Source organism: Ctenopharyngodon idella, chromosome 2 (assembly GCF_019924925.1).
Source record: "Ctenopharyngodon idella isolate HZGC_01 chromosome 2, HZGC01, whole genome shotgun sequence".
Lineage (NCBI taxonomy): Eukaryota > Metazoa > Chordata > Actinopteri > Cypriniformes > Xenocyprididae > Ctenopharyngodon > Ctenopharyngodon idella.
Window position 1 is genome coordinate 19,476,528 of NC_067221.1, and position 14,258 is coordinate 19,490,785.

The following is a 14,258-nucleotide window of genomic DNA, read 5'->3' on the forward strand; positions in this document are numbered from 1 at the left end:
GAGAAACAGCCTCTGTTTGTTTCGGTTTTCATCTGTCACGTGCTCCTTTGTTCCGTTTTTCCCGCCACAATCTATGGACACTAACTAGATCATTCACAGCTGTATGTCATTTTAGTTAATCATCTGTGTATTTAAGTTCCTGTCTTCGCTATGTTCATTGTCTGGTCTTGTATGCTTTGTGTTGTGTTGCGTTCCTGCCTGTACCTGTTGGATTTCCTATAGACTTATTTGATCTTCATCTTCTTCGTTGTGTGTTCCTGCGCGAGCAACGTGTTACAGAAGACCGGACCACCCAATGGATGAATGGGTAAAATTCATCACAGTGGCTCAGGAGAGCCATGATTTTTTTTTTTTTTTACGTTTCAGTTCTCCCGTCTTGCCGTCACCAGCCAGCTGGAGGATGAAGTTCTCAAGACCCTGTTCTGGATCGGGGCGAACTTTCACCATCCTAACAACCTCCCAGACAATACCGGACTGAACTGGAGGGAAGCCGTGGTGATATGTCTGGAGAGCATGCGGCCCTGATCCAGAACCCCACCTAGCCCAGTGCACAGCCAGAAACCCACGGACGGCGAGGAAAGACAGCAACTACCCACCGCAGATGGAGTGAACGACTTCACCATGATGTCAGAGCCCGCGCCTGGAGGAGCGACCGAGCATGACATCACAACGGAGCCTGAGGGGAGTCCATCTGAGGAGAGGTCGGCTGTCTCATCCTGCGTCGAGGGAGCAGGTGTCGGAGTCGAGGGGTTGGTCAGAAGCTCCGCCCACCCGCCCGTCACTGAGAGTGAGTTTCTGGACTACAACACTGATGCAACCCTTCATCTGCCTACCTGTTCTATTCTGGATTCACTGGTCCCACCCAGCCTCCCTCTCCCACCTCCTCTTCTAAATGTTTTGGTCAGCCCGTTGTCCCAGTCTTCCTCCCAGACCCCAGCCACATCTGCTGTCCTGCCCGAGCTGTCCCCCATCAGTCCCGCTGTACCACTGTCATCTCTTCTCAGTGACGTGGTTCCATCGTGGGCCTACAGTGAGCCACCTCCTTCTGGGCGTGAAGATCCCGTGGCGCCGCCTCCGGCTTCTGTCCTGATCACTCCACCTTGAACCGTCGCCCTGACTCCTCCACCTGTGCTCCTCCCTCCCTCTATGTCTGCTGGGACCTTCGAGACTTCAGCTTCGCGGAGCTCCCTCGAACCGTCGGCTTCACCCGGGTCAGACGTCGCGTCACCTGCGCCACAGACTTGTGGGCCGTCCGTTGCTCTCCACCCCTATTGCTCCGGCTAGCTCCACCCTCCCTCAGGCTCCGCCTCCGCCCTCGGTCGCTCCAGCTACACCTCAGCCCTCCGGATCCCTGCATCCATCTCGGGGGGTCGTCGCTGCGGCTCCGTCGCAGTCATCTGGGTCTTCAGCGTCACTCCACTCCATCAGCCCTCCATCTGTGCCGTGGGTTCCTCCTCCATCATCGCCGTCGACCTCGCTCGTTCCCGAGGCGGCGCTGAAGCCTTCACCACCATGGCTCCTCCCTCCAGCGCTGCTGCCGTGATCCACCATCCTGGCTGTGGCCTGGGCCACCATCTGGCTACTCCTCCCAGTTGGCCGTCCTCCTCCAAAGCCACCTCCTGCATCATTCGGTCCTCTCACCTTCACTCCATCCACCTCCAGAACCCTTGTCGTGTGTTCCTGCACGAGCAATGTGTTACAGCCAGTGTTATATATTGTTCACTTGAGTGCTTACAATATCCCAGATGTTTCCAACTATTTGTAAATCGTGAGAAAATTGCAATTTTAACCAAGGCGACTCCTCACACATCCCGGAGCCTATCAATTGCATCATACCTGCGTTAACCCTCAGTTTTTTTTATTTTGTAGAAACCATGGAAACACCAAAGATGCTTTAATATAATACACATTTTAATAGACAAGGGAACAACTGTTTTGATATATTTATAGACAGAAAACTAATTGTTATAGCTCAACACATTTAGTCTTATTGTTTAAATCTAATTTTCTTGTGTTTTTTTTTGTTTGTTTGTTTTTTTGTTTTGTTTTTTGCGAGTACCATGCTTTACCATGCCTCAGAGAAAAACACTACTTTGTGAAGTAGCTAACATAGCATAATCAGATGCAGCTTTATTTTTAGTAACAGTAATACAGCATTTTCTCCATCATACAATACGTTTTAAAATTAATTGCATGCCATTTATCAACACAAGCAATCCAGCATTTAATATGATATTCTAAAATCGATCTATCTTCCTGCAGTGTGTCTCAAACAAGTGTCTCAAAGCAGACGTCGAGCGAACGCACAGAGTAACGTTATAACATAATTTTCAACACTCTCAAATGTATCTAATATGATAAACAGAGCTGCGTTACCTCATACTCATGACCGGAAAAGCGGAAGCAGCGCCGGCGACTGTGGCATAATAAAAGTTCCGCTGCTCGTGAGGCATGTGTTGCGCAATCGCTCCAGCAGCCTCGTTCAGCTCCCACAACACTCTGTCCCGCTCTGCTTCATACTGCAATAACGTTAATAATCGCATCCATGAGCATGATTTCTTCCCGAGTCCTATCCCTATTCTTCTGCACCATCCGTTGAGGTGAAGACCACATGTCCCAAGATTCCGCGCTCAAACTTGGTGTCACTAAGCTACGCCTTTGTTTTGAATAGGCCTCTAGCGAACAGAATTCTTATATACTGCACCTTTAAATAACTAGATAAGCAAAAGCATTTGATTAAAATAAATAACATTCATATATAAATCCAGGGTTCACAGAGTGGTGAACTCACCTGAAGAGCAAGAAGGTGCTCGTATCCCCTCTTAGAGGGGAATGACGCTGCAAGCAAGACACTGAGCCAGCCTTTCATCACATTATCTGCTTGTACCCAACACACGGAAAGAAACCGGCTCCACACGGAGACTGTAGAATGTTGCAAAATTATTAGGTGTCACCCAGCCCGCAGATGTCTGCCAAAGAGGCACTGTGCATAAACACCCAGGAGGAACATCAGGTCTGAAAACCAGGTCCGGCCAGTAAGGCACAACCATCAAGACTTGCTCCTCGTCCTCCCTGACCTTGCACCGTGTCTGTGCAAGCAGGCTCACTGGGGGAAACGCATATTTGCATAGGCACTTCCGTGCCGAGGGGTGCCTCGGTCAGGGAGTAAAAGAGTGGGCAGTGGGAGGAGTCCGGGGAGGCAAACGGGTCTACCTGTGTGTCCCTGAATCAATTCCAGATCAGCTGGACCACCTAGGTATGGAGTCTCCCGAAAGCGTGAGGTGTCGTGAGAGAGTGTCGGCCACACGGCTGAGCTCGCCTGGAATGTGAATGGTGCAGAGTGACATGAGCCACTGCTGACTCCAGAGGAGGAGGTGGCGGGCGAGTTGTGACCTGTGACATTGCCTTGGTGCATGACCCCACCTTGGCAGTTGATGTATGCAACTGTCGTAGTGTTGCCTGTGCGGACCAACACATGGTTGCCCTGAAGTAACAGTCCAAACCAAAAAGCAACTCTAGGCAATTGATATGCCACTGCAGTCGAGGTCTTGTGCAGGAGCCAGAGACTGTGTCCCCGTTGCATACAATGACCCAGCCCGTTCTGGAGGCATCTGTTGTAACAACAACATGCCTGGACACTTGTTCTAAGGGCACTCCGGCCGATAGAAAGGCAAGGTCTGACCAAGGGCTGAAAGTTCGGCAACAGATCGGTGTGATTGGTCATACCCATCTCGGGACTCGGCTGTGTAGCCATTGCTGAAGCAGTCTCATATGCATCAATCCAAGTGGCGTTACCTGGCCGTGCTGGAGCAGGTGTAGAAGCTGCAGGGGGATTCCCTTGACAACGCACAGACTGGGGGCCAGCCCACGGCGGCCTGGTGGAATTGGTATCACATCGGGGCAGGATGTGCTTGATGGCCTCCGTCTACCTTTGAACTGCAGAGAACTGCTGGGCAAAGTCCTCGACAGTGTCGCCGAAGAGGCCACCTTGCGAGATGGGGGTGTCGAGTAAGCGCACTTTCTGTCTGCATCCCACATCTCTGCAAGGTTTAGCCAGAAATGGCGTTCCTCGACCACCAAGGTGGACATCGTCTGGCTGAGGGCCAACACCGTGACTTTCATTGCCCGGAGGGCGAGGTCAGTCACCGTGTGCAGTTCCTGCATCAACCCCAGCTCGTGCAGTTCTTTGACTACCCTTGTGCAGTTCTTTGAGTGCTTTGGTCTGATGGACTTGCAATATGGCCATCGCATGCAGGGCAGAGGTGGCCTGTCCAGCGGCACTGAAAGCCTTAGCAACCAGCTGTCTTACAGGTCTTGGATGGGAGTTGGGGACGGTTTCACTAGGTGACGGCACTTTACGAGCACAAGTGCACTGCATCTTCATGAAGAAGGAGAGACTGGGTGGCAGGTAAATCACCATATCTGACTGCTTTTGCTTCTCCCCATCACAAACACAGTTTCCTACCAAGAAAATCATCAGTAATCTTGCAAGGAGAACACAATGCATTAAGAGTTGGGGGGGGTGAAAACTTTTGAATTTGAATATCAAGGTAAATTGTACTTATTTTTTTCTTTAGGGAAACATGCAAGTATCTTCTGTTGCTTCCGGAGGGCAGTACTGAATGAAAAGCAATGATATTTCAATAAAATAAGAAAAATTTGGACATCTTCATCCTGTTCAAAAGCTTTCATCCCCCAACTCTTAATGCATCGTGTTTCCTTCTGGAGCATTGAATGTTTGAGCCTTTTTTAATAGTTGTGTGCTCAGAACAAACAAGGGACTCATGAACAACCATCACAAAAAAAACAAAAAAACAAAAAAAAAAACAGTCATAGATCATCCAGGTAACCACACACAGTATTAAGAACCAATGGTTCACATACTTTTGAATGGGGCCATTTGAATAAATTCAGCTTTTTTTTTTTCTTGTGGACTATATATAAACATCTTTTACGTAAAATATCTTACTCAGGACAGTACTAAACAAAAAATAACATGCATTTTGTATGATCTCTCTTATTTTGTTAAAATTTTTCACATTTTCACAGATTCTGCAAGTGGTTCACATACTTTTTCTTACAACTGTATATAACATAATATAGCATTCTCATTAGTCATGCCACACTGTGAACTGTTGAAGAGCTGTAGGTGTTCGGCCACAAGGAGGCAGCGTTACTTTTTGATTTATCTCAATACAAAATGTGCTTACTTCATGTTGTTCACACCCCTCAGTTTATCAGAGAAGGATTTCATCAGTTTCAACATGTCTTCTACCATGCATGCACGAGTGTTGTATTAGGGTTTATAGTTTTTGTGAGCTGGCTAATGTTGATCAATGACAAAAAAAAAAAAACTGATATGTGTAATGTGTTGTGTGTTCATAAGAAGATTCTGAGCTTGATATTGGGTTGCTGTACTCTTGATCATTTTCTTTTGCACCTTTTGTGATATTCTGGGGTGGGGGCAGGGCTGATTCTAGACATTTGGAGGCCCTAGGCAAAATTTATGTTGGAGGCTCCCCTCCTAATAAAAAAGCACTTGAAAAAATACATTCCTAACCTTTTTATTTATACTACATCTGTTATTAAAATTTGTATATATTTTTACTTTTATATCCATATTAATCAAACTTTAACTAAGGTAATTTCTTATTTGTTTGTTGAGGATGCTATCATGGCTATGATTTATTATTATTATTATTATTATTATTATTATTATTATTATTAATAAATTATTAGTAATTTATCTACAGTAACACACCCACCCACTGTTTGGTTAATGAACAGTTTTGCCAACTCTATACAGTAAAATGAATGAATGAATGAATGAATGAATAAACAAACAAACAAGTAAATAAAACACAAGACAACATTACATTGCCAAATTACTGATGAACGCTTCCTGGACACCACTTCAGTAAATGAACATCAGTGCTTTTATCTGGGTATGGACAGGGTTTCTCCCTCCTGTTGAAACAACATTGACTATAGATATTGTCATATTATGTATTGCAGTACAATACCTGGCTTTACTGTGTTTCTTAATTGAAATAGGTGTTTAGTACAACTAAACATGCTGAATATGGAGAAATGCTACTTTTGGATTAGAGATTATAAAGCTTTTTATAGATACTAGAAATTAGCTTTTTTTTAATGGAAATTATTTCTCTTGATATATTTTAAGGCCAATAGGGCAAATTGATGAGCACAAAAACAAAATCAGCAGCACTTGTGGAATGAATGGAGAAATAAAAGAATGAAAATATGAAGCTGGAAGAAATCTATTCTTTATTTTGCCAACGCATTTTGGCACACGCCTTCATCGGGATGAAAAAAAGCAAATAAAAAAAAATGGAAAACAAAAGCAAATAAACTCACCAAGTTAGAACAAAGATTCTTGCACTATACATATTCATTATATTTTTACTTAACATGTTGTCTTCAGTATTTAATGTACCATATGTTTGAATGAATCTGCAATGAAAAAAGTTAATACAACCACCTTTTATATGTTTATATTTCAACAATAAATTTGAGTAGCAACATAATTAAATCATTAAAATGTTGATATAAAAACTATATGTGCAATTTAAATGCTGAAATACATTTAATATATTTATTAATTGATTATTAAGCTTTTTTCTGCTAAATGAAAATGGTAAAAAAAAATTAGTTGCAGCAGTAATATTTTATATATATATATATATAATCTATTTGTTCATTATGTTTTTGTGCAATAGTTGTAATAAATATCAGCAAACACATTAATTAAAGCTGCAAGCAGCAATGAAAGGGCCCTCGCACCTGGGGCCTTCCTGCTGCCAGCAGGTGGCGCTTTGACTGTAACTGGATATTGCCATGTAGATGTCTTCAGGTCAGGACTATTATCACACATGTGAAGTTTGGGGCAGATCGGACATTGTATCCCTGAGTTACAACAACTTCCTGTTTCGTGGCGCTAATCGCAAACATTAGCACTTAGCTAATGTTGCATGATTTAACGTGATTCTAGCATGTCTGGTACTTCATGGCATATTTAAATGTTTCTGGGAGTGAATTACAGTGCAAATCATGCAATTTCCTGTTGCCAGCAGGTGGCGCTATGACTAACTGAATATTGGCATATAGATGTCTTTAGGCCAGGACTTTTATCACACGTGTGAAGTTTGGGGCAGATCGGACATTGAATGCCTGAGTTACAACAGCTTCCTCCTTCAGTGAAAACTCAAGATCTTTGCAATTTAACGTCACAAAGTCCTTTAGATTAGACTCACCAAATATGATGTTGATCTGATTAAAGCTCTAGGAGGAGTTCGTTAAAGTACAACGTCTGGAAATTGCAAAAACTGCAAAAATTTTGCAGAGAAAATTCAAAATATCTCACTTCCTGTTGGGTTTTCAGATTTTGGACCCAGGGACTTTTTTGTAAGTATTGGGCTACATGTGTCTACCGAATTTCATTCTTGTAGGTGAAATGTAGCGATAAGGGTGCTTAAGTGAAATTTTGTAGGTGGCGCTATTGAGCCATTTTGCCACACCCAATTCTGAAACCCATATCAGACATAAATTTTCACCACTTCTAAAGCATGTGCAAAGTTTCATGAGTTTTCGAGCACAGTTAGGCCCTCACAAATGTGATTCATTTTGGAGAAGAAGAATAATTGACCGAGCAATTCCAGTAGGGTCCTCACACCATCGGTGATCGGGGCGGGTGCTAAATATGTTAACTCACTTAATAGTTTTGAATGTGACTTTAATGGTGAGTTGTCTTGATTTTCTTTAGCAGACAAAAAAGCAAACCCAAAAAAAGCACTCCATTAGGGACTACATTAACATCATCATATAAGTATATAAGGATCATGAAGCCAACCAGTAAAATCAGAACACGATATGTTTATTGCAGGAAGTATTGTATGTACATGCTATCACAAAGAAGCACACAATATATATTTACAGTAGAAATGTTCCAAGGTGGATCGCTATTGAGCATAACAACTGCATAATACTGAAGTTAGGAATGTATATTTGCATTGAGATATTCAATAGACTCACAACACTCCTGCTGATTAGGAATTTCATGTGCAGTAAAAAGACAGACCTACTTACTGTCATGCAAGAGCCAATGTGACTTTGTATACACTGATGCAACAATCACCAATAGGGTGACATGACTTAATGGTTGAAACTGATACAAATCACAACAGAACAGAATTAAAAAGGATTCTGTAAAATGGAAAAACAATACTGTACCAACAACAGTGCAAAGTGTGCCCATGCAATGATCAAACAAATGCTTTGAACTGTAAGTCTCTGTTAATATTCAACATAGATTTAAAAAGTAGGTTGGTTTTACTTGCATTCATGCAGTTTACTGATGAAAATGCTTTACAGAGAATGATGAAACAACTGATTGAAATCACAAACTGCTGGTGTACAGTTGTTTGGTCTTTACAATTCATTGGGTATATCTGATGAAATAAAAGATTGTAGGCCATTTTTAAAAGACAGATCTCATAAGTATCCATCGCTCACTTTAAGTGGGCACTAGGTGAATTTTGTTATTCATAAAAGTTGTAAAGAAATGTTTTTGTGTATTTTATTAATTTACAATTCATTTTAAAACATAAGAATGGGGTAAGATGAGCCAGTTGTCATATGCCAGGACATCTCCTATTAATTGCTATTATAAGAGCATAAAATATGATCTCTTACAAGCTCAACTTGCCTCAAAGCAATTCCCCAGCCAAATTATGAATACTAAGCCTGCCCTGAGAATTATTTACTGGAGTAAAAAGTGTGACAACTAAGGTTAAGATTGTGTGCTTCCATCACGAACATCTTAAAATATACTCCATAAAAATTGTGCAGCTTCCTAGATACAAGAGGTGTCTCATCTTACCCCACTCTCTCTGACTGTGCCTTGTGAAGGTATTCAAACCCTAAAAACTAATTCTGTCATTTACTGAATAGCAAAACTCCTGCAGTTTATTATTATTACTATTAGAAAGAATCGAGAGAAACATAGAATAATTTTTCAATAATATTCATATTATATAATTATCAACTATTCAGTTTGTTTTCACATGAAGCTTCATTCTTTACTAAAAAAAAAAACATCCTTCAAAGAGATTGATGGTTTTCTTATTTAGGGGCTGAACTTTTCAACGCAGTGTCTCAGTAGTCTGGAAGTGTAGTTTCCATTTCCTGATAACTAAACGAAAAGTGTATCCATTGTATACATCCACTGTATTATGAAAAAGACATTTTCTTTTTTGGTAACACTTGACAAGGTCTCATTTTTTAACATTAACTAACAATGAGCAATATATTTGTTACAGTATTTATTAATCTTTGTTAACATTAGTTAATTAAAATACAACTGCATTAATAATGTTAACAAATACAACTTTTGATTTTAATAATGTATTAGTAAATGTTGAAATTAACATTAAATAAGATTAATAAATGCTGTAGAAGTATTGTTCATTCTTAGTTCATGTTAACTAATGTAGTTAGCTAATGTTAACTAATGAAGTATTGAAGTGTTACCCATTTTTTAAACTATCCTTTAGAATTTTTTTTTCTGGAAATGCTAAAATAGAATGAAACAAATGTCGCATAAAAATTATTAATATAAATAAATACATAAACTATCAAACTTGAAACTGAAAATGAAAGGGGCTTGAACACTTTTGCAAGGCACTATAGTTCAACTGAAAACCATTTGCAAATTAATTGATTTTGTGGATGAATTTGACATTTTACATTAACAAGCATTGAAAACTTCTGAGAAAGTGTTTTACTTGTTATATATGCAAATTTATTGAAAACTTTAAGTAAATAAGTGGGAACATGAGGCTAAAGGCCCGTGCACACCAAGGACGATAACTATAACGATAACTATAAAGTTTTAATAATTGTTCAAATTCTATAAGAATAGCAAAGTCCAGACCACAGCTATAACGTTAACAACAGAGGAATGATAACATTGGAATCACGAACGATTTTTTTTCCAGCTGATGAATGATAAAAACACTGTCAGAATCCACCCGACTTTAAGGAGCTTGAGTATTTAAAGCAGCAGATGACATAATTGCAGCGCTCGCTTATAATATACAGAGTGTTATCGTCTGGTGTTGGTGTGGAAGCCAATTATTATTACAGTTAACTTTCTTGGTGTGAACAGTCCTTTCAAAAATGGAATCTGTCATCTCAGAAATCCCACTGGAGTGGTCTAATTTTGTAAGTACTGTGTCATGCACTATTCCCTGACAACTTCTCATCAAAGTCCCAAGGACAAACTTCAGCCATGTTGAGGTAAGTGGGTGGTGTTTGTGTTGTGTGGTTCTCAGTTGTTGGAGGGTGTTTATCATTTGAGGTAACACTTGGCAATGCCTCTGTCTCCCAGGGACAAACGTCAGCACGTTTACTGCTGCTGATGGCGGTGTCTCTAGTAGAGCTCCTTCTCCTGCCAGATGCCATTGTGGCAACTTGGTCTCCCTCTGATGATTGGCTTGTGCGTCGTTTCTCAGAGGGTTTGCTTGAGGAGCTTCTCCGCTCCTTGCACTTGGACATTCGTTTATCATCCTCTTTATCCTTAGCTTTCTCTTTGGAAGAGCAGGATCCTTTTCTTTTCGAGCAAGAATCTCTTCTCTTTGAATGGTGTGTGGGGCTGGAAGTCTTGTCCTTGTTGGGAGACACAGGGGGATCATAATCCCAAGGGCAGATATCCACCATGAGAGCTGGAGGCTGCAAAAGGCTTCCTGTGGACTTTGAGATATCTGAGAGGACTATCTTGGGCTTTCCATCTGTGGGTGTGACACTTTTCTTGCGTCTTGTTCTCTCAGGGGACAGTCCTGCAGGCTCCATTGGTTGGACCGATGGATCCTCGAAGTTCCACGGACTAGCGTCTTTGTGGGCAGTGAGGTTAAGAGGTGATTTGGGTTTCCTCCCTTCATCCCTGTCCCCAGTCTTATCTCTGGAGCGACGGCGATTTGAAGGAGATTGGCCCAAACCTTTTTGTTTGTGTTGAGACTTGTGTCCAGTTTTTGTGCTGCTCCCATGGATCGTGGTGGTTTCGGTGGGGGCAATGGAAACATGTTTTTGGGCCTTCCCCTCTGATGGAGTGGGTAACTCCTCCACTTCCCAAGGGCACACCTCAGAGAGGTCGTACAGGTCCTTGCTCTTCCCTGGTTCAGAACAAATGGAGGGCTGACTGCCGCTCACCTGCTGCTTCATGATGCCCATCTTACTAGGCGTTTTGGTGTACTCAACCGACTGGCTGATGATCATTTTTGGTAAACACTCAGGGGCTTCATCAACTTCTGAAAGCGTTGTGCTGTCCTTTGCTTTGAGACCCTTTTTACTGGCATCTTCCACACTGTGGGTCTTCCCCGCAATGCCCAGCGTCCTTTCTCTGGCGCTAGCAATGACAGACAGTGACTTCTGTAACATTGAGGTCCGAAGATGTGCAGGCTTTTTTTCTGCTGCTAAATTGTGTGCACTAGCAGACTTGCACACTAAGGGCACTGACTCAGTAGATTCAGCTAACTCGACCTTTGGCACCTCAGGGTTCTTCTTGTTGGACTTCCGGCCCATCAAGGTGTCAAGCAGAGAAGCCTCAGTAGTAGAGTTCTCCATTTTATCTTCAGGCACCCCATTGGTTTCCCCACCTTGGTCATGTGTATGGTCATAGCTATGAGATCTCTTCAGTGAGAACATCTTGCTCTTCAGTGATTCTTCCCTTGACTTCCCAGAGTGAGACGGGTCAAAGGGGTTTCTCCTCAGGGTGCTTCTGTTACTCCCATGGTCACTTCCATCTCGATCTTCCCGGCTGTACTGGCGACTCACCGTCTCGGGTATTTCTGTGATGCGCCGCATAAGTGTCCGTCCAAGTCCCCTCTTGGAACTGCGTTTTTTCTGTAAGTGAGGGTTATTAGCCAGCATCTTCTTTCTTTTATAGATCTCCAGTTGGGAATAAAGTTTCTTGAGCTCCTCCTGACAAAGGAAAGGAACACACAAAAAAACAAACAAACTACATAATCATACTTTTGTCCCTTGTAGAAGAACAATTTCATTAAAACATCTATTAAATGAAAAAGAACCCAGTTCTCTTTGTATTCACATTGTTTGTTTGCTTAAGATTCAATTGTGGTGTTTTTGCCTTTGTTAGTATAGTGGAAAATGGACAGGAAGTGAAGAGGAAGATGGGACTAGAAAGGGCCAAGAGCTGGGATTCAAACTACATTGTTTTTTGACATGAAAATGGACTCAGATCTCTTTTTATTTGTGATCTGATCAATATTTTAGTGGTCTGGGATCCAGTAAACAATGGAAAGTTTCCATTGTTTTTATTATTTTTTTATTTTTTATGCAGTCCACAAAATATTATATTAACTATAAAAATCTATCATTCTTATTGATTTGTGTGTATACATTTTTAATATCAGGGTTTCTACTCCTTTTGGCCATTGACTTATCCAGTCATTTGTGATTGCACTCACAAAGAACAATCCATTTCACAAAATCCATGGGAACCCTATAATATACTCATGCTGCCATCTCCACAAGACTAGAATAAAAAGTGAACACTGCCTCTGCCAAGCTTGCATTGTTACTTTTTGTACAGGTAACCTGTGATGGGCAGTAGATATTTGATAATAGATATCACTAATAAGATTGTTTAATAACATTTAAAAGAATTCTGAATGAGACCCTTAATCAACACCAGACAATTTAGAGCAATGTCAGATTTTTTAGCTTTCGTGTGTTAGCAATTTGTCCCCACAAAGTTGGCAATATCCAAAATCCTTGTCCTTGTGGGGACATTTTTTTTGGTCTCCATGAGGAAAACAGCTTATAAATCATACTAAGTGATGTTTTTTGAAAAGTGAAAATGTAGTTAGTTTTCTGTGATGGGTAGGTTTAAGGTTAGGGATAGAATATACAGTTTGTATAAAAATCATTATGTCTTTGGAAAGTCCCCATAAAACATGGAAACCCAACTATGTGTGTAAATAATCAAGGGCCAGTAAAGAGGTTTTACCCTAATGTCTTCAGGGTCCAGACTGTGCTCACTCCAGGCTGATGTTATGCTGCTATTCAGGCAGGAGCCTGAATGACCCATATCCAGCTCTTCTTCATAAGCCTCTGTGGCTATATCCTCCCGTGTATGAGTTCCAGTGAACAAGAACTGCAGTGAAGGATGAAACAATCTATGAATATTTCATTAAAACAGGACAGTGGTAATCTCCACAAGCCGTTCTATAAATTTCTATTTTACATTCTATAGATTTAAGGACAAGGATAATAATCACCTTTGGAATGAGAAGTAATCCCAGAGTAACTGTCACTGTCAGGTGTGTATGGATGAAAAATAACATCAGCATCCAGTCTGGATGCAGCCCAGCGCCAAGAGAGAACCTGTAGATGAGACCAATGCTTGTTAAAGGTGCCAAAAACAATTTCTGACATTTTCCTAACTTCTGTCACTTTAATTCCAACCACAAGTAGTCTGTTCCCCTGACCTTTTTTTTTATTTTTAAATGGCAGATCAAAGCTAAATGAGGGAGAAACATTTTAGGATCTGGAGCAAATATCACAAAATAGAGCTTCAAACAGCATAACGAGGGCAAATGTAATTGAATGTGGCATGACATCTAAGGGCTTGCTCTGTTTATTTAAACGCTGTTTAGTCAACAGGGTTAGGTATCCTGGTGATGTTGTAGGGGTAATGGAGGTCACTGTTCCTCCGTTATGCAAAGAGTAATGAAATTCAGGCTCATTAATCACACCGCCTTTCAAGGGCTGCTTTGGCAAAGCATCAAAACAGGGCATCACCACTTTTCAGACAAACAGAGCTTATCTGCCAGAACCAGCAGGGGTTGCAGACATCGGCAAAGAATGAGAGTGTGGAGAAACATACTCTGCTAAAACGGCTAGGCACTATGAGACCTCCATCATAAATAACTCAAGTGTAGTTTTACTTTGCAAGTATACTCTAGGCCAAAGGTTCTGATTCTTTTTGCTCTAGTACCCAGATTTTTTACAATGCATACATGTGTTTTAACAGACTAATGCATCAAACAACAAACACTGAGCCAAATATGTTTTTAAGGTTCTGGGTATGAGAAGTGCACAGTCAATTAGCATATAAACATATCAGTGCAGTTTATTAATGGTTTTATGGTGTTGGAAACCAATAATTCAGTGCAAAAGCATATTGTGTTCAAAAAACTACAAGTGAAGTAGTTTTGAAG

The 14,258-nt window shown here is 41.3% G+C and overlaps 1 protein-coding gene across 2 annotated transcripts in view; it reads right to left on the minus strand.

The window, feature by feature from the left end:
* Window positions 1–7,878: 7,878 nt before the first annotated feature.
* The window catches only part of gpr158b (G protein-coupled receptor 158b), a 60,281-nt gene continuing 53,901 nt past the window's right edge, over window positions 7,879–14,258 (minus strand). For both annotated transcript variants that reach the window (XM_051869506.1, XM_051869517.1), the window contains exons 9-11: window positions 13,317–13,422; window positions 13,046–13,192; window positions 7,879–11,997 (exon numbers count right to left, since the gene is read on the minus strand). In XM_051869506.1, coding sequence (XP_051725466.1) covers window positions 10,255–11,997; window positions 13,046–13,192; window positions 13,317–13,422 — 1,996 coding nt within the window. In that variant the 3' untranslated portion in view covers window positions 7,879–10,254. The remainder of the gene's footprint in view (window positions 11,998–13,045; window positions 13,193–13,316; window positions 13,423–14,258) is intronic.